The 19,857-nt window shown below is 42.0% G+C and overlaps 1 protein-coding gene across 45 annotated transcripts in view; it reads left to right on the top strand.

Annotated features, from left to right (window-relative positions):
• The window catches only part of kcnq1.2 (potassium voltage-gated channel, KQT-like subfamily, member 1.2), a 234,529-nt gene that overhangs the window by 158,004 nt on the left and 56,668 nt on the right, over positions 1-19,857 (top strand). For all 45 annotated transcript variants that reach the window (XR_015525978.1, XR_015525974.1, XR_015525976.1 and 42 more), the window contains 4 exons: positions 11,524-11,599; positions 14,536-14,630; positions 14,770-14,810; positions 16,389-16,450. Coding sequence is in view for 30 of the 45 variants with exons in the window: in XM_087311489.1 (XP_087167615.1) it covers positions 11,524-11,599; positions 14,536-14,630; positions 14,770-14,810; positions 16,389-16,450 (274 nt within the window). In the remaining 15 variants the exon portion in view is untranslated. The remainder of the gene's footprint in view (positions 1-11,523; positions 11,600-14,535; positions 14,631-14,769; positions 14,811-16,388; positions 16,451-19,857) is intronic.

Genomic DNA, 19,857 nt, shown 5'->3' with positions numbered 1-19,857 from the left:
GTTCTAGAGAAAGTTTTTTTTTTTTTTTGTCAAATAAGTTTTTGATTGGGTCATTGAATAAACTTACAGTAATCACATATTCCATAGTTAGTTTTCTGATATGCATACATTTACAAAAACAAACAAAAAACAAACAACTACAAAAAAAACAGCCAAACCCAGCATGTAAGTATACAATACAGTGATAATCAAAATGACTTTGTAGTTACAATACATTGCTTTGGGGGGAAGAATTCCTCATTAAAGTGACAAAAAATGCCCCCAAATCTTCTGAAATTGTCCAATGTTGCCTTTTAAAATAAATCTGGTTCGTTCCAAGTGCAAAGTAGATATCAACTCTTCAAGCCTTAGTTTAGCAGTTGGAGGATTAACATTTTTCCAATACAATAACAGCAGCTATTTTGCTGTAATCAAACAATATGCAAGGAATTTCTGCTGTGCACTGCTCAATGAATATGCATAATCAGAATGTCCTGATATAATAAGCATTGGCTCAGGATCTATATGTTGATCAAGAACGTTCGAGGTTACTAAAGTAACCCTTCGTTCCCCGAGGAGGGGAACGGAAGCACTATAAGTGGATTTGATTGTAAAATCCACGCATTGGGGAGGTTCGGTTCAGAAGCTACTCGTCTGAAAGAGTATTGAACGGGCCAATTAAGAATGAATTGGCAGCGCAAGCCTGCGCAGGTGAGCGGCATAAGCAATCAACTGAGTATATAAGCTCACCTGGCGCAGCAGACGCTATCCTTTTTAAGCTGAAGAGACTTTCAACAGCTAAGGGACAGTCATTATGGCGACGGAGTATAGTGCTTCCGTTCCCCTCCTCGGGGAACGAAGGGTTACTTTAGTAACCTCGAACGTTCCCCTTCGGGGGGAACTTCAGCACTATAAGTGGATTTGATTGTAAAATCCACGCATTGGGAGCCCATTGAAAGCACCATAATGACTGCACCTTACCAACACCCCCGATGAGGAGATAGTCAAGCAAGCGTGACGCACCCACATCATGGGGGGCGCGGTCCTCCAACGTGTCCCTGGCCCTAATTTATCCTACTTCAACAGAAGTTTTACGGATTTATATATATTTTTTGGGGTGTCGTGAGCATCTAGATAATTCTAGGAATACGACAGTACGTTGGGAAGCGTGCAATCCCGATAGGGAGGACGCTGCGGAGGCCATCCGTTACCCAAGGGGGGATAGATGGCAGAATTTACATATGGACTAGCCCTAAAAAGGGGAGTACGCATAGCAAAAGAGTGGTTAGCGGGGAGGGAAGACACGGGTCCGCCCAGGGGGGGGGGGGGACTTAACCGTGGCTGAATAAGCATATGGGATCGCCTAGTGGGGACCACGCATAGCAGACACCTTTACCCAAAACGCGGGCTGACCAGCGGGCAGACCTACAACGTAGTGGGCCAGCAAGTGACTCCTCCGCTGAGTCAGTGCTGGGGGCCACGGAGGAATCTGCAGGGCTCACCTGACGGGGAACTTTACTGACAGATAAAAAGGCGCACGTATCTCCGTGTTAGGGAAAATGGCGCAGCAAGCGTGTTTCAACACCCTACCGAATTGTTTCCTCAATCACCAAGGGTTACCTAATACCCTTGAGGAAACCGGCTCCACTCGCAGATTGTAAAACCTTGCAAATGTGTTGGGTGTCACCCAGCCCGCAGCTCTACAGATGTCTGTTAGAGGGGCGCCGCGTGCGCGCGCTCGAGAGGATGCGAAGCTCCGAGTGGAGTGCGCACGCGCTCTCGGGGGACGCGGCTCATCTCGGCTCTGATAGTGAAAGAAAGGCATCCACAATCTAGTGGGAACTTATTTCGGTACGGCACTTCCCTGCTGCCGACCGCTATAACAGACGAAGAGCTGCTCAGATGATCTAAACTCTGAGTGCGGTCCGGATAATACGCAAAACGCGAACTGGACAATAAATAAGGGCTGGGTCTGCCTCCTCCGAGGGCAGCGCTTGCAGGCTCACTACCTCGTATTAAAACGGAGTGGTAGGAACCTTGGGCACATATCGCGGGCGGGGTCTCATACGTGAGAGAAGCCAGCCCAATTACAGGCACGAGTCACTGACCGAAAAATGCCTCCGGGTCCCCGACCCTCTAATCGATATCAACGCGACCAGCAGAGCTGTCTTCAGGGACAGAAATATACTGAGTCGAGGATCGAAGGGATCTGACGCGAGGGCGAGATCCTAAGAGGGCATGAGAGGGGGCGGGGTGGATTAATTCGCTTAACGCCCCTGAGGAACCGGATGATGAGGTTATGCGTTCCCACGGTGCTGCCAGCCACCGCGTTATGAGAGCGGAGATGGCAGCCACGTAACCTTGAGTGTGGAGGGCGACAGCCTGCTCTCCAACTTCTCTCGGCGTAAAGAAAGCACAACGCTGATCTGGCAAATTACGGGGGTCTTCTCAGCGAGAGACACACCATTCAGTGAATAGACTTCACGTCAGGGCATAGGCGCGCTCGGGGAGGGGGCTCTAGCCCGAGTGACGGTATTAGCCACCGCAATCGGAGGTTACCTAAGTCTTCCTCGCGTCTAAAAATCTCTTCAAAGATCGGCGAGGGTGCCAGGTGGTGCCCTGTCCCTGAGAGAGTAGGTGCTCTCTCGAAGGGACTGCCAGGGGAGGGCTATCGCGAGGGAGAGCTCTGACATCCAGGTCCGGTTGAGCCAGAGGGGCGCAACCAGCAACCTGTTCCTCGTCCTCCCTGACCATGCACAGTAACTGCGCGAGCAGGCTCACTGGGGGAAACGCGTATTGCGCGTGCCCCGAGGCCAGCTGTAAGCCAGTGCATCCGTGCCGAGAGCACTCGGTCAGGGAAAGAACAACTGGCAATGAGCGATCTCGGGGGAAGCAACAGATCGATCTGGGCTTCCCCGAATCGCGCCCATATCAGCTGAACAGACTCGGGGTGGAGTCTCCATGCTCCAGGACGCAAGGCTGCCGTGAGAGCGCATCGGCTGCACGGTTGAGCTTGCCTGAATATGAATGGCGTGCAGCGATTTCAGCCGCGGATGACTCCAGAGGAGCAGACGGCGGGCGAGCTGAGACATGCGGCGAGAGCGCATACCCCCTATACGGCTGATATACGCCACCGCCGCCGTACTGTCCGTCCTGACCAGCACGTGTTGCCGCTCCAACACCGGAAAAAAACGGTGGAGAGCGGGGAACACTGCCAACAGCTCCAGGCGATATGCCAATGCAACTGGGTACCTTTCCACAGGTCCGCAGCCGCATGCCCGCAACGCACAGCCCCCCAGCCCGTGTTGGAAGCGTCTGCTGAAACGACAACAAGACTGGACGCCTGTTCTAGAGACACCCAGGCCTGTAGGAACGAGGGGTCGCTCCAAGGGCTGAGGGCGCGGCGACACAGCGCAGTAACAGAGACTTGGTGTGCGCGCGCGTGCCATGCGCGTCTGGGGACTCGATCGTGAAGCCAGTGCTGAAGTGGTCTCATATAGAATAATCCGAGCGGCATGAAGCGGCTGCGGATGCCATATGCCCCAGGAGCCTCTGAAATTGTTTCAGTGGGACCACTATTTTACTGTCGAGCTCTCTCAGACAGTACAGCATCAGCTGAGCGCGCTCTCCGGAGAGGCGCGCTGCCATGGTGACCGAGTCCAGCTCCAGCCCGAGAGAAGAGATCCTCTGCACGGGGGCGAGTTTGCTCTTTTCTCGGTTGACCTGAAACCCCCACAGGTGGAAGTGCCAGAGCACTTTGTCTCTGTGCATAATCAACTCTGTGCATAATCAAAAGAGAGGGCAATTCAGCCAGTCGTAAGAAATTGAGTATGCAGATGCCCGCGAGCCGAAGGGGCGCTGAGGCACCCTCCGCGGGCTTGGTGAGGACCCGCGGAGACAGAGAGAGCCCGAAGGGGAGGGCTTTGTATTGCCAAGCTTGACCTTCAAACGCAAACCGCAGAAACTGTCGGTGGCGAGGAAGAGTGGAGACATGGAAATACGCGTCCATCAGGTCTAATGCTGCAGACCAACCCAGAGGACGAACGCACCGGAGGATGCGCTTCTGCGTGAGCATTCTGAACGGCAGCTTGTGCAGGCAGCGGTTCAAAACGCGCAGATCTAGGATTGGCCGTGACCCACCGCTCTTTTTGGGCACGATGAAGCGTGGGCTGTAAAACCCGCTCTCCATCTCGGCTGGAGGGAGCGGCTCGATTGCATCCTTCGCCAGGAGGACAGCAATCTCCTCTCGCAAGACAGGGGCGGACAGGGGGCTGACCCTGGTGAATACACACCCGTGACTTGGGGGGCCGTTTCGCGAACTGAATCGCATAGCCGAGTCTGATTGTGCGTATGAGCCACCGCGAAGAGCTGGCCCGCGCTAACCAGGCAGGCAGAGCTCTCGCTAATGGACTCATCGCTACAATCGCTGACGTACCAGCAGTGGGGCAGCGCGGAGTGGGTGTGCTGATCCGGGAAGCTCGCGGGTCCCACGGAAAAGCTGGAGGTGAGATATTTGCTCTCACTCCAAACCCGAGCTCCGGAGGGGAGGCTCGAGGGGTGGGAGAAAGGAGACCGTCCTCCCAGCGCTCGTGAGCCACTGGCGAAACGCACCGAATCTGCAAGCTAGAAAGCATAGCGTCCCAGACTGGCAGATTTCGGGCTGTCACATCTGGGGAAGTGAAAAGTGCCCTTTCATAATGTTTTCATGGCAGTAAAAAGTGCCGTTGGAAATGGGGCCCCGCCCTCCAGCGGGGAAAGAGCAAGTTCCCTCTTCTCCAGATGGCCTGTCCCAGGGGCGCTTCGCGGTCCGTTGCCGGACTTAGCGGCGTTCTGGGCAGGGGGGCTGCCTGCTTCCGAGGTGCCCGACGCGCTCGCTTCGCCTTAGGCGTGTGCGGGGGCGGAGCAGCTCTCGTAGGCGGACGCCTTCGGCGAGGAGCAGGTATGAATGGCACGGCGGGCGGAGCGGGCTACGGACCGCCGATAAGACATCACCCACCAACTGCTCTCTCACCGCCTTGAATTCCTGGGTGAATTCACAGACAGTGTCGCCGAACCTGGCTGGGGATATGGGGAAGTCAAGAAAGCGGACTTTGTCGACTTTGCGCATATCAGCCAGGGGTGGCGCTCCTGGACCACTAATGTGGACATCGTCCTCCCCAACGCACACGCAGCGGACTCAGTAGTCCGAAGAGCTAAGTCGGCGGCGGTGCGAAGCTCGTAAGCCTGGGTTGGACCCACCCTCGTGCAGCTCGGCCAGCGCCTGCGCTTGGTAGCGCTGGTAGGTGGCTATCGCATGCAAGGCGGAAGCAGCCTGGCCCGCAGCTATGTAAGCTCTAGCTCCGAGGGAGGTAGATAACTTACAGGCTTTGGATGGGAGACGAGGCGGACCCCGCCAAGAAGAGGCGCCGCGCGGATTTACCGCCATCGCGCACTCAACCTGAGGAATCGCCACATACCCCCTGGCTGTTTCACCGTCAAGAGTGGTTAGGGTGGAGGAACACGCAGCACGAGCAGAAAAAAGTGCTTTACAAGACCGCGTGAGCCTACTGTGCACCTCCGGGAAGAAGGGAACGCCCCTCTAGTCGGTCCGGCCGCGGAGCTGGGGGATAAACCATCTCCAACCCACGGCCGAAGCAGCCCGGGAAAGCACGGCTAACATGTCCGTTTCAGGATCCGTAGTGACAGCGCTCACCAGCCCGAAGGGGGCGAGCGGGTCTGGATCATCATCGGACAATGAAAGCCCACCCTCCGATGCCGCGGTGGACATCTGGTCTCCGGTGTCATCAAGGCGTAAGGGCTACCATCTGTTAGACGGATCGCTTCCTCCGCCCGAAGCTTGGATGGAGCGCTTAGAGGAGCGGGAGGTCCGCGGGCCCGTGGGCGACGGATTATCTCTCGCTGAAACCCTCAGATCTGCCCGAGTGCCCGCTGCAGAGCAGGGGACAACTGGGGTGGTTCGCCTTTTTGCAAAGGCTAACCGCGATCTTGCGCAACAGTCATGGCATCGCAATGACGACATGAACTGCCCGCGAGCAGCGCATTAACATGCTGGACCCCCAGACATGTAACACAGTGCCCGCGCCCATCATCCGAGGACAGGAAACCACCGCATCCAGAAACGCACAGTCGGAGCGCCGTCCTGATAAGGACGTGCTGCACGACTGTGTTGCTCTTTCTGTGAAGTTTGCAACTTTATACGCACCGCTCTGGAGGACCGGACCCAAAGAACGCCAGGCAAGGGAGAAACCCAGCTCGACCGTCTGCCACTGCGTGTACACACTCTGGACCGGGAGAATGCTCTCGTTCGCTCAGAATCGCTGGTCACAGCAGGAGGAACCCTCATCGACTCGATCAGAAAGTCTCTGAAGCGAAAAGGATAGCGTCTGCTGCGCCAGGTGAGCTTATATACTCAGTTGATTGCTTATGCCGCTCACCTGCGCAGGCTTGCGCTGCCAATTCATTCTTAATTGGCCCGTTCAATACTCTTTCAGACGAGTAGCTTCTGAACCGAACCTCCCCAATGCGTGGATTTTACAATCAAATCCACTTATAGTGCTGAAGTTCCCCCCGAAGGGGAACATCTGAAAGCACTTTAAAAACCTCCTTCCAGAATCCCTGTAACTGACTTGTAATTTTTAGTGTGTGAAATATCTACCGCCAAGACTAAAGCCAACAGATTTCTTTACTCATCTCCCATCATGCAAGTACATACGCACTTTAAAACACACACACCTTTATTTATTCTCATTCTTTCTTGCTTTGTCAATATATCATAGTCTGTACTGTTTAATAATTTTAATTATTTATTAAATAAATAAATAAATAAGCAGCATTAAGTTGCATTAACTCTCATGGTAGGTATGCACAGTGTGTTAAATTGAGTAGACTTACTGGACCACATACCGCTTGGATATTAATGTCACTTAAAAAAACGTACATTTACAAACAAAACGCCAAACATTTCTGCACTATATTCTATTGTCAGATATATGTGTACACTTTACAGCATTCAGATGAGGTTTAATGATGTGTGATGACGTATTAGTGACGCATGTCTTCGCTTGCCTGTTATCAGGAGGAAGTGACAGTCACTTCTGTGAATTTTTGCCACTCACTGTTTGCACTGCCGTCCATTCTCTTCTGCTATGTCTGAAGTGTGTTGTGGAATTTTTTTTTAAAGCAATTTAAGTGGCAGACGCACAGACTGATCACCCCTCTTAACCACACACACATAAAGATGACCCCACTTAACTCACACACACGCATACACTTTTAAAGTGACAGTTCGCCCCCGAAAATAAACTCTGCAGTCATTTACGTGTCATTCCAAACCTGCATGAGCCTGTTTCTTCTCTTAAACCTTTATCCACATTTTTCCACACACAAACTATTGCATTTTAAATTGTGGGTTGAACTTCCTTTAAAAAAAAACTTGAAACTTTAACAATACATATCATATGGTTGTGCTGCCTACAAATAACACATATACTGAGTTTTAGGTGTTTGGATTTATACTTAAATTGCATTCATCACAAAAATAATGTTAGTATTTTACAGGACATTATGACAATCATAACCAAAACCAAAACGTTTTGTTCATTGAGATTATTTTCTCATTATTTTTCTGCAGAAAGAGTTTTGTGTGTGTGTGTGTGTGTGTGTGTGTGTGTGTGCGTGCGTGCGTGCGTGCGTGCGTGCGTGCGTGTGTTTGTGTGTGTGTGTGTGTGTGTGTGTGTGTGCGTGTGTGTGTTATTCGTGGTGTGCTGGGTGTATTAATTCACATGTACTCAGTTTAATACAGTAACCATACTCTATTACAAGCCTAGCAACCACTTTGTGAAACACCCAAACAACCTGCAACCACCCAGAAACACCCTAGCAACCACTTCATAAAACACCTAAAACCACCTATAACACCATGACTACGACCCAAAAAACACCAGAACACCCCATCATCAACTTAATGAAACCCCTAAAATCAATTGTAATACCATAGCAACCATGCAAAAACACCAGAAGCACCATAGCAACCACTCACTGAAAGACTTCAAATCACCTGTAATACCATAACAACCACCCAAAACACCAGAACACCTTTGGAACAACTTAGTAAACACTTAAAGCCACCAAAAACACCAGAACACCCTAGTAACTACTTAGTAAAACACCTAAAATCAACCGTTTTACCATAGCACCCACATAAAAAACAGAACACCCTAGCAACCACTTAGTGAAACACCTAAATTAAGCTTAATACTATTGCAACCATCCAAAAACTCCAGAACACCCTAGCAACCACTCAGCGAAACATCTAAAATTAGCTGTAATACCACAGCAACCTCCCAAAATACCAGGGGCCTCATGTATCAACGCTGCGTACGCACAAAAACTTTGCGTACGGCAGGTTTCATGCTCAGAATCGCTCACGTTTGGATTTACTAACAATGAACTGAACGTGGGAATGTGCGCAGCTTCACGGCAGCTTCTTGGCAGGCGTACGCACAATTTTTGTGCGTGTCTGTTTTATTTCCATTGGCGACTCCTAGAGGCAGTTGTGTTAAATTCTTCTCTACAAAGTGTCTGAGCCGTGCAATGGCAGCTGTATGAGACGGGTTCATATAGCAGGTATGTAAGATTTCCATACCATACAGTTGACCAGCTAAACATTAAAGCACAATTTGCAGCGGTCGCCTGTTTTCCCAATGTAATCTGAGCGATCTACTGCACGCACATTGCTTTTAAGACACTATCTGAAGATGAATTTGCATGCGTGAATCAGAAACATTTCCATTCAATAAATGTGCAAATAAAATATGATGCACAAACTTATTAATGATTCCTACTAGTCTTTCTCGTGATAAATAGTAGGCAAAATATGATATGTAGCGGGGGGAAAAAAAAGAAGAAAGAGTTCATCAGACGCTGGATTTGAGCCGAGTTCATGCTCGAACGTGTCAAAACATGATCACATGCATCTTACAAGCGCCACTGAGACTGTTCAGAGTGCTGCAACATTTTACCGATATAAACCACACTATTTTTTTAAATTCACTCAGTGCGATGTTCAGAGCCAACTGTGTTAACCGTATCAGCTAAACTCTCCCACTCTATTTTTTTCTTTTGTTGTTAATTCCGGAGAACAAACTTGCAAATAACACCGCTTTTCTCCGTTCTACCTCCGAAAGCAACACCTCCAATTCACATTCTGTTCAAAGTTTCTCTTCTTGCTTGCTTTTGCCGTTGCTTTTTCGTTGGGTTTTACCATTAACATAGTCATTAGCATATTCATACGGGGGAGGAGGCAGGGAGGGGTTTTGTGCTCGTGCATGTTGCGCTCAGTTTCACGTTCATTCGGATGTACAAAAGAATATGCGTGAGATTCTGCATGCGCAGTGTTTCATACATCTGAATTTTTTTCTGCGTACGCACATTTACAGCTTTGTGCGTACGCAATGTTTTAGTAAGATTTCCACGCAAGTCTTCGTACATGAGGCCCCAGAACACCTTAGCAACCACTTCATAAAACACCTAAAACCACCTATAACACCATAACTACAACCCAAAAAACACCAGAACACCCCATCATCAACTTAATGAAACCCCTAAAATCAATTGTAATACCATAGCAATCATACCAAAACACCAGAAGCTCCATAGCAACCACTTACTGAAAGACTTCAAATCACCCGTAATACCAAAGCAACCACCCAAAACACCAGAACACCTTTGGAACAACTTAGTAAACACTTAAAGCCACCAAAAACACCAGAACACCCTAGTAACTACTTAGTAAAACACTTGAAATCAACCGTATTACAATAGCACCCACATAAAAACAGAACACCCTAGCAACCACTCAGCGAAACATCTAAAATTACCTGTAATACCACAGCAACCTCCCAAAACACCAGAACACATTAGAAACCACTAAGCAAAACACCTAAAATCACAAGTAACGCCAGAGTAACCATCCATTAACACCAGAACACTCTAGCAACCACATAGTAAACGCCTAAAACCACAATAAACACCAGAACACCCTAGCAACCACTTAGTAAAACACCTGAAATCAACTGTATTACCATAGTAACCATCCAAAAACACTAGAACACCCTAGCAACCACTTGGCGAAACACCCAAAATCACCCATTACACCATAGCAACCATCCATAAACACTAGAGCACCCTTGCAACCACATGGTAGAACACCTAAAGCCACCAAAAGCACCAGAACACACTAGCAACCACTTAGTACAACGCTTAAAAACCCAAACACTCTACTAAACACTTAGTGAAACACCTAAAAAGGACAAATAATACCATAGCAACCACCCAAAAACACCAAAACACCCTAGCAACCGCAGAGTAGAACACCTTTAACCACCAGAACACCCTAGCAACCACTTAGTAGAACACCTAAAACCATCATAAAACCCAAACACCCCACCAAACCCTTAGTGTAACATCTAAAAATTTACCAATAACACCATGACAACCACCCAAAAACACCAGAACACCCTAGCAACCACATGGTAGAACACCTAAAGCCACCAAAAGCACCAGAACACCCTAGCAACCACTTAGTACAACACCTAAAACCACCATAGAACCCAAACACTTAGTGAAAGACCTAAAAATGACCAATAATGCCATAGCAACCACCCCAAAACACCAGAACACCCTAGCAACCTCTTGGTAAAACACCCAAAATCATTTTACACAATAGCAACCATCCAAAAACATCAGAACACCCTAGCAACCTCTTGGTAAAACACCCAAAATCATGTTACACCATAGCAACCATCCAAAAACAACAGAACACCCTAGCAACCTCTTGGTAAAACACCCAAAATCATGTTACACCATAGCAACCATCCAAAAACATCAGAACACCCTAGCAACCTCTTGGTAAAACACCCAAAATCACAGGTTACACCATAGCAACAATCTAAAAACACCAGGACACCCTAGCAACCACTTTGAACATCAAACATTTCAAAAAATGCAACAAATGAACTGTGAGGGAGAAAACTGCACCTCGCTGTACCTACTTTTGACATCATAAGTCATAACAGAAACAGATGAATAGTGAGAGTGAGTGGATGGTGCCATAACACCATGTTTACGGCTGTACTGTTTCTTTAAGAGGCTCTCATTAGTCTGTGTTGTGGATTTACGAGCACTTTAATGTCAAAGTTCATCATCAGAGTCTTCATTTGAGCTCTTCAGACTCCAGACGCTGTTTTTTTCATCAGCAGTGTCTTTGTTTTTTCCTCTAGGCTCTGTTTACAGTGGACACAGCCTGATGGGACTGTATTTCTGGGTAGAAACTTTGGCAGGGCGGCATTATGCTGGAAATAATAGAGTGTTTTGGCCAACAAAAAAAAAACAAGTGCCCTCCCTTTAAGTGTTTTTATTGTGTCTGGATGTGTGTGTGTGTTTTGCGTTGGTTATTGTCGCCAGGTTTACTGCCACGTACACACACACATTTACAGTGGTCTGCAGTGTTTTCTGATGCCGTGTTTGTTTATGTTTTTATGTTAGACTTTCCCATGCACACAGATCCGCCATCAAGGTCATCAGACGCATGCAGTACTTTGTGGCTCGGCGGAAATTTCAGGTATTTTTATTGAGATGAGTGCGTTTAAATAATGTAAATTCGTGGGAAAAATAAAGAAAGTATTGCTTACATTTTTAGTTAAATTACATGACACAAAACCTTTTATTTATTTATTTTTTAACGAGCATTATAAACAAAAAACTAAATAAAATTAAAAAAAATATTATTTAAATTAATTTAATAATTATTAACTTTTTGAAAAATATTTTTTATGATTTTTGAGCAATAAAAATGCTTACTTGAGGCACTAAAACATTTATAAAATGAATAAATAAAAATGAATTAATACTTTTATACTATCAATGCCTAAAAAAATAGTATTTACTTGCCATTAAATTAGAGATTTTTAAAATTACATTTATACTTAAAAAATCAATGGAAAAATTGTGTTTTACATTTTATGTGTTCAGGAAATGAAGAGTTCCCATAAGTTATGCGTGCACTAAAATAAAATTACAAATTATATGTAATTATAAAGTGCTTGTAAAATACCTTTAGGCAGCGAATCAACATTTACCCAATTAACATCAACATCAGTTACTAATTTTCCTTAAACCTTTTTCCTTTATTCATAAAAGGTCGCCACAGTGGAATGAACCGCCAACTTATCCAGCATTTGTTTTACACAGAGGATGCGCTTCCAGCTGCAACCCAGCACCGGGAAACATCCATACACACTCATTCACACACACATACACTATGGCCAATTTAGTTAATTCAGCGGTCTATATGCACAGCTAGTGTTTTTCAGCCAATGATGAACTTTCGGTGAAAGCTTAATGTGACTATTTTCAGTTTCATGCGATTCCTTTTCCAGCATCGATATTGTAATGTAATAAAAATATAATCCGTTAAATAGACTTAAGCATCCATTTAGTTGTTAAAACGTAAAAAGAGACAAAAGACCATCTAAACGCGAGTGCCGTCAATAGCAGCAGGCTAGCACAGACACTTAATTGAAAATTAGGTGTGTCAAAATTAATTGTTTCTTCGGTGCACCGCCAAGCAGACACGGACAATTCGGTATCAGTTCACTAATAATCATAACCGGTTATTATGTACTGACGTCATTTACCTCATATGCGCTCTGTCGTGAGGAATACATTTCCGAATAAAGCGCGGGAGCGGTCAGTAACTTTGGTGTAATTTTAACAGGAGTGGGCGGTCTCACAATATCACTCCCGAGCGAGCGAGCGCGCGGGATGTGTGTGTGTGTGTCCGCGTGTGTGTGTGTGTTTGTTTGGTGCTGTCTATGTTTGTTTATGTGTGTGAATGAAAGACAGTGTGGTGCTGTGTGTCCGTGTGTGTGTATGTGTGTGTGTTTATACAGACAGCTTGTTATAGCCTGCCCCCAAAATACAACACTGTGTAAGAAAAGCATCGTCAATGCTCCGTGATGCACCGAGATATCGAATTAAACCAAGTCCATGGCATGATAATCGTAACCGAACCGTGAGACCAGTATAGGTTCACACCTCTAATGAAAATAATTAAGTAAAATTAATTTACATATTTTAAAGACAAGGCACAGAAAAATATGGTCTGAGACTAACTTTATGTGGTATCTCAGCCAGGCAGTCTGTTTTTTTTTTTTTTTTTTTAAGAATTCAGAATTCAAACGCAGCAATTTTGTATGGGATAAATAAATATGCTTACTTTACTTTATGGACTAAAACATTTATAAAAATCATATTAAATTAAACAGTTTTTGTAAAATACTTGCATGTTGATGTGTTTCCTCCGGGTGCTCCAGTGTACCCCACAGTCCCAATACATGCGCTGCAGGTGAATTGCATAAACAAAACTGCCCGTAGTGTATGAGTGTGTGTGTGTGTGTGTATGAGAGTGTGTATGGGTGCTTCCCAGTACTGGGTTGCAGCTGAAAGGGGATACGCTGTGTAAAAATATGCAGGATAAGTTGGCGGTTCATTCCACTTTGGCGACCCCTGATAGTTACATATGCTAAATTAATTAAAAAAATATATATATATTATATAATAATAATAATAAAAAAAATAAATGAATGAAAGAGAAAATGATATTTTAAAAAATCTAAACTGAAACTAAATTTGTAGAATGATTTATTAAAATTATACATATTTTAATATTTAAAAAGTTATTGAATATTAACATTTAAGCATGCTTTTTCAATCATTTTACACATAAATGTATTCCTTTCATGCTTTTAGGTGAATATTTTGATTAATCTGCTTAAAGAATTAAAGAAAATCCACCCATTTCCACTAATCTAAACATACAATATAATGATATATATACAATTAAAGTCAGAATTATTCGCCCTGCTGTGAATTTCTTTCTCAAATATTTCCCAAATGATGTTGAACAGATTCAGGAATTTTTCACAGTATTTCCTATAATATTTTTTCTTCTGGAGAAAGTCTTATTTGTTTTATTTTGGCTAGAATAAAAGCAGATTTAAATTTTTAAAACCAAATTTAAGGTCAATATTATTAGCCCCCTTAAGCAATATTAGTTTTGAGTTGTCTACAGAACAAATCACTGTTATACAATGACTTGCCTAATCACCCTAACTTTCCCTTAATTAACCTAGTTAAGCCTTTAAATGTCACTTTAAGCTAAATATATTAGTGTCTTGAATAATATCTAGTATTATTAACTGTCATCATGACAAAGATAAAATAAATCTGTTTAATAGAGATGAGTTATTAAAACTATTATGATTAAAAAGAAATCTGCTCTCCGTTAAACAGAAATTGGAGAAAGAAAAAAACATAGTTCTGACATCAGCGGTATATCCACAAGCAAGTTTTGAGTTAAATGGAGACGCGTTGCATACCTTTGCTATTGTTGTCATGGAGTTAAACTGAGCTTTAATAACAAAGCATGGAAGTGGTAGGCCCGGGGGATCTGATTGGACAATAGTGTTGAGTTTGGGTGTTTTTTCTGTCCCACAGCAAGCGAGGAAACCGTACGACGTGCGGGACGTGATCGAGCAGTATTCACAGGGACATCTCAACATGATGGTGCGCATTAAGGAGCTGCAGAGAAGGTGAACACACACCTGCATTACATCTGGCAGCTTACAATACACACCATAGTATTTACCACCAACTGGAGAATGCCCTATAATGTGCTGTCTAGCTTAAATACACATTAACCACCATTCACTGATGCTTCTGCTCTCACAGGCTGGATCACACGCTGGGGAAACCTGGAATATTTCTGCCTGGTAAAAAAAAAAAATAAATAAATAAATGGTTATACACTCCAAACATGTTTGATCGAACTGACACAAGTTAAAACAACATAATTCTCGATTTTTTTTTTGACCACTTAATTATTTCATGTTTAATTCACATAAATCTGTAAAACTTAATAAGTTAACTTAATTTCTTCATGTTCCTTCAAGAGTGTACGGGTGTTTCCCAGTGTTGGGTTGCAGTTGGAAGGGCATCTGCTGCGTAAAACATATGCTGGATATGTTGGCGGTTCATTCCACTGTGACAAACCCTGATTAATAAAGGGACTAAGACAAAAGAAAAATGAATGAATGAATGAACAACATGCAATACTTACATTTTCTTGTAAAGTACAACTTTTTATTTTATAAAAAAAATGAATTTATTATATTTTATGGACTATTAAATTCGACTATAAATCAATACATCTGATAGTATATTTATTTAAGCATCATTTATTTATTTACTACTTTATTTGTTTATTATTAATTATGTGTTTATTATTTTATTTTATTTATTTATTTATTTACTTATTTATTTAATTGTGTATTTATTATTTTATTTATTTATTTATTTATTATTTTATTATTTTATTATTTTCTTTATTTTTTGTTTATGTATTTATTTATTTATTTTTTTTTTGTTTATTAGTTTATTAATTAATTTATTTAATTATTTATTTAGTATTTTATTTATTTTTTATAATTTTTTATTTGTTTGTTTATTTATTATTTTATTTTATTTTATTTTATTATTATTTTTGTTTATTTATTATTTATTTATTTTCTATTTATTTATTGATTTATGTAAACTTTTATTTTTTCAATTGTTATTTTATTTATTTATTTCATATTTATTTCATATTTTATTTATTTTTTATTTTTATTTTTTATTATTGCTTTATTATTTATTGACTAATTTATTTTATTCAGTTATTATTTATTTATTTATATTTTAGTATATTTTATTTATTTATTATTTTATTTATTTATTTATTATTTTATTTGTTTATTATTTTATTTATTTTTGTTTATGTATTTATTTTATTTTATTTTTATTTGTTTATTAGTTTATTAATTAATTTATTTAATTATTTATTTAGTATTTTATTTATTTTGTATAATTTTTTATTTGTTTATTTATTATTTTATTTATTATTTATTTATTTTCTATTTACTTATTGATTTATGTAAACTTTTATTTTTTCAATTGTTATTTTATTTATTTATTTCATATTTATTTAATATTTTATTTATTTATTTATTTTTGTTTTTTATTATTGCTTTATTATTTATTGACTTATTTATTTTATTCAGTTATTATTTATTTATTTATATTTATATTTTAGAATATTTTATTTATTTATTATTTTTTATTTGTTTGTTTATTTAATTTTATTTTAGCTGTTTTCTTGTTTAAATACAAAAACAACTCAAATAAAAACTAACTATATAAACATAGTAATCCCAACAGTAGAGCAAATAAATAAAATACAATAAAAAAAATAGAAGTGTGACATTTACCAATCAAAACAGCATCCTTTGTGACTGTGGTTTTCATTTTCCCAGAGAAAGGTGTGGAGAAGGAGTATTATACAGTAGGAGCCCGGCTCATCCGTCTGGAAGATAAGGTACAATCTCTCTTCTTCCGTCCACTTTTAAGCCCATTTTATCACTTCATTAAACGATTACTTTTATTGACTCTTCATTGTCTTATATGTCAGATATGCTGAGCTGCACACCTCTATCAGCTCCTGTCTTATTCATTTACTGTAATTAAAGCTTGATCTCCAGCAGTCTGGTGTAGTACTCAGAGATAAAGCCACAGTAAATGAATCTTTCAGACTGTCTGGAGCTGCAGAGACACAGATCTGATCACATCACATACAGCAGATAATATTCAGTCATTATCTAATAATCTAATCTACATCAGTCATTACACTGTCATTACACTACAGTCACACACAGACACACACACACTTTTTTACGGTATGAATACATTTAAAATAAAAATAATAATAAAAAGTCTAAATATGTTCGTTATAGTGTTGATTTGTGTGTAAATGTCTGTGCAAACACTGTTTTTTTTTTGTTTCCTTACATGGATACAGACAAAGTGCATGTGCGCCTCTGTGAGTGTGTGTGTGTGTGTGTGTGTGTGTGCCTGTGTGTGTATTTACACTGAATCATGCTGGCGTTTCTAGGTGTGTCTCTTTATTAGAGCTGCTGTGAAGAATCAAACATCTTCAGTTTAAAGCGACAGCAGCCTTTAGTGAAGAGTGTTCAGAGTGTCTTTGTGTGTATGTGTGCGTGTGTGCGTGCGTGTGTGCGTGCGATCTACTTTAGTGTATACTGGAGCTGTGAGAAGTTTTGGATGATAAGGATGTTTTGGATGAGTGATGTTGACCTGTTGTGTATGTATGTATGTGTGTGTGTGTGTGTGTGTGTGTGTGTGTCGGTCTGAGTGCCGCCACCGCCGTGTTTTGACTGCAGAGGAAGTGAATGAAGAGAACGAGTTACAACATGCTTTCATTCACTGCATTTACACCTCAGGCCAACAGGTGTGTGAACCTACTGACCCACACACACACAAACACACTCTGACACATACACGCATGCACAGACATGTTTGTGTGTTTATATATATATATATATATATATATATATATATATATATATATATATATATATATATATATATATATATATATATATATATATATATATAGACACACATTTACTGGCCACTTTATTAGGTACACCTTACTAGTACTAGTTTGGACCCCGTTTTGCCTTCAGAGCTGCCTTACAGTTTTTCTCGATTGCTTGGATGTAGTTGTCAACTGAAACTCCACATTTTCAAAACAGTTAACACACAGGCCTAAACAGCGGCACTCATGGTCAAAATGACACATTTTGCTTGCAAAAGGCACATATCGTGTCAAAACATTTAACATATGCAACAAAAGCTAGTTTTACCTTCAAACTACACAACTTGCAAACAAGTATATGAGCTCTTTCAATTAATCATTACACAATAGACTACAAAATACAAAATACAGAACTCAAAATGCACCAGCATTGCTTGCCATTGTAGCTTATAGCCAATGGCATTTGTTGTCTCTATTTGGGCTGTCAAATTCGCCTTTTTGCAAAGAATTGGATCAAGAATAAGATGTGCTTTGATTGAATATATATTGAATTCATGACATTTTTCAAACTGTGGCTGAAAACTGAAATACTGTATATAAAAAAAACAGTCAAAAGTAATAAAATACTGTAAATATTAGAGAAAACACATGTAAACTAATGTACAGTCAAATCTATTGGGAGTATAGGACATAGCCATACTGACCTCCTCCATCAATGCTGGCACAGAACAACACAAACCTTCCATCGTTTATATAAGGTTTGCAGAATGATGGCTAATTGAAGATTTGTGCGAAGGAGTGTCAAACCGGTGCTTCAGTGATTTCATACTGATGTTGGTAGCTTTTAATAGTTAGGAATAGATGGATTCTGTTTGGTTACCAAAACTAAAACAATGGAGTTTGGACTGCTTGAATGGCATCCGTGTTAACTGTTTGGAAAAATGGTGGGGAAAATGTGTCAACCCAATGAGAAAGGGTTTACACATTTGCAAGACCTGTCTTCTGCTCTGCTGGGATAGTGATAATGAAAATGAAGAGGAACCTAGTTTCTTTAACCAGGTCAAAGCAAACTAGAAAAACTGTAATTCTTCATGGCAGAGATTCAACAAGATGCTGGAAATATTCCTCAGAGATTTTGCTCCATATTGACATGATAGCATCACACAGATGCTGCAGATTTGTCGGCTGCACATCCATGATGCCAATCTCCTGTTCCACCACATCCCAGAGGTGCTCTATTGGATTGAGATCTGGTGACTGTGGAGGATTTAAAAGAACTGGAGTGAATAAATGCTCTGTGCGTGGTGATATACTTGTGCATTGTGACGTGTGTGTCGTGCTGGAATCTGCTGATAATCTCTGAGTGTGTTTAAAGAGTCGCTCAGTCAGGCAGTCAGAATGTGTCGCAGGTCGGCCGCTGTCAGACAGGTTTCCTTTCTTTGTCCATTCGTAGAGCAAATCTGCAGACCAACACATAAATCAGCACTGAACACACGCCGAGCCAAGAGCAGACACACACACACACACACACACACACACACACATCAGCCTGAACCCGCTTTATTAACACTTCCACACATTGTGCTGAACGGCCACTGTGTGTGTGTCTATGTTTAAATCAATATGTGGGTTTGTGTGTCTTTAAGTTTGCGTGTGTGTCGTGTCCTGTTTGTGTATTTAAATTAGTATGCAACTATTTATTTGATGTTTGCGTGTTTTTGAATGTGTGTGTGTGTGTTTGAATCAGTTTAGAAGTATTTATTTGATGTGTGCATGTTTTTGAATGTGTGTGTGTGTGTGTGCGTGCGTGCGTGCGTGTGTATGTGTTTGAATCAGTATGGAAGTATTTATTTGATGTGTGAGTGTTTTTGAATGTGTGTGTGTGTGTGTGTTTGTGTGTGTGTGTGTGTGTGTGTGTGCGTGCGTGCAGGTGTGCGTGCGTGTGTGTGTGTTTTTGAATCAGTGTGAAAGTATTTATTCAATGTGTGCGTGTTTTTGAATGTGTGCGTGTGCGTGTGTGTGTGTGTGTGTGTGTGTGTGTTTGAATCAATATTTGAGTGTTTGTTTTTTTGTGTGCGTGTTTTGAATGTGTGTGTGTGCGTGTGTGTGTGTTTGAATCAGTATGCAAGTATTTATTTGATGTGTGCGTGTTTTTGTGTGTGTGTGTATGTGTGTGTTTGTGTGTGTGTGCGTGGGTGTGTGTGTGTGTGTGTGTTTGAATCATTATGTGAGTGTTTGTTTTTTGTGTGCGTGTTTTGAATTTGTGTGTGTGTGCGCGCGTGTTTTGAATGTGTGTGTTTGAATCAGTATGCAAGTATTTATTTGATGTGTACTTGTTTTTGAATGTGTGTGTGTGTGTGTGTGTGTGTGTGTGTGTGTTTGTTTGA

The sequence above is a fragment of the Danio rerio genome, chromosome 25 (genome assembly GCF_052040795.2).
Source record: "Danio rerio strain M-AB ecotype USA chromosome 25, GRCz13ab, whole genome shotgun sequence".
Classification (NCBI taxonomy): Eukaryota; Metazoa; Chordata; class Actinopteri; order Cypriniformes; family Danionidae; genus Danio; species Danio rerio.
This window is presented reverse-complemented; position numbering and strand designations above follow the sequence as displayed.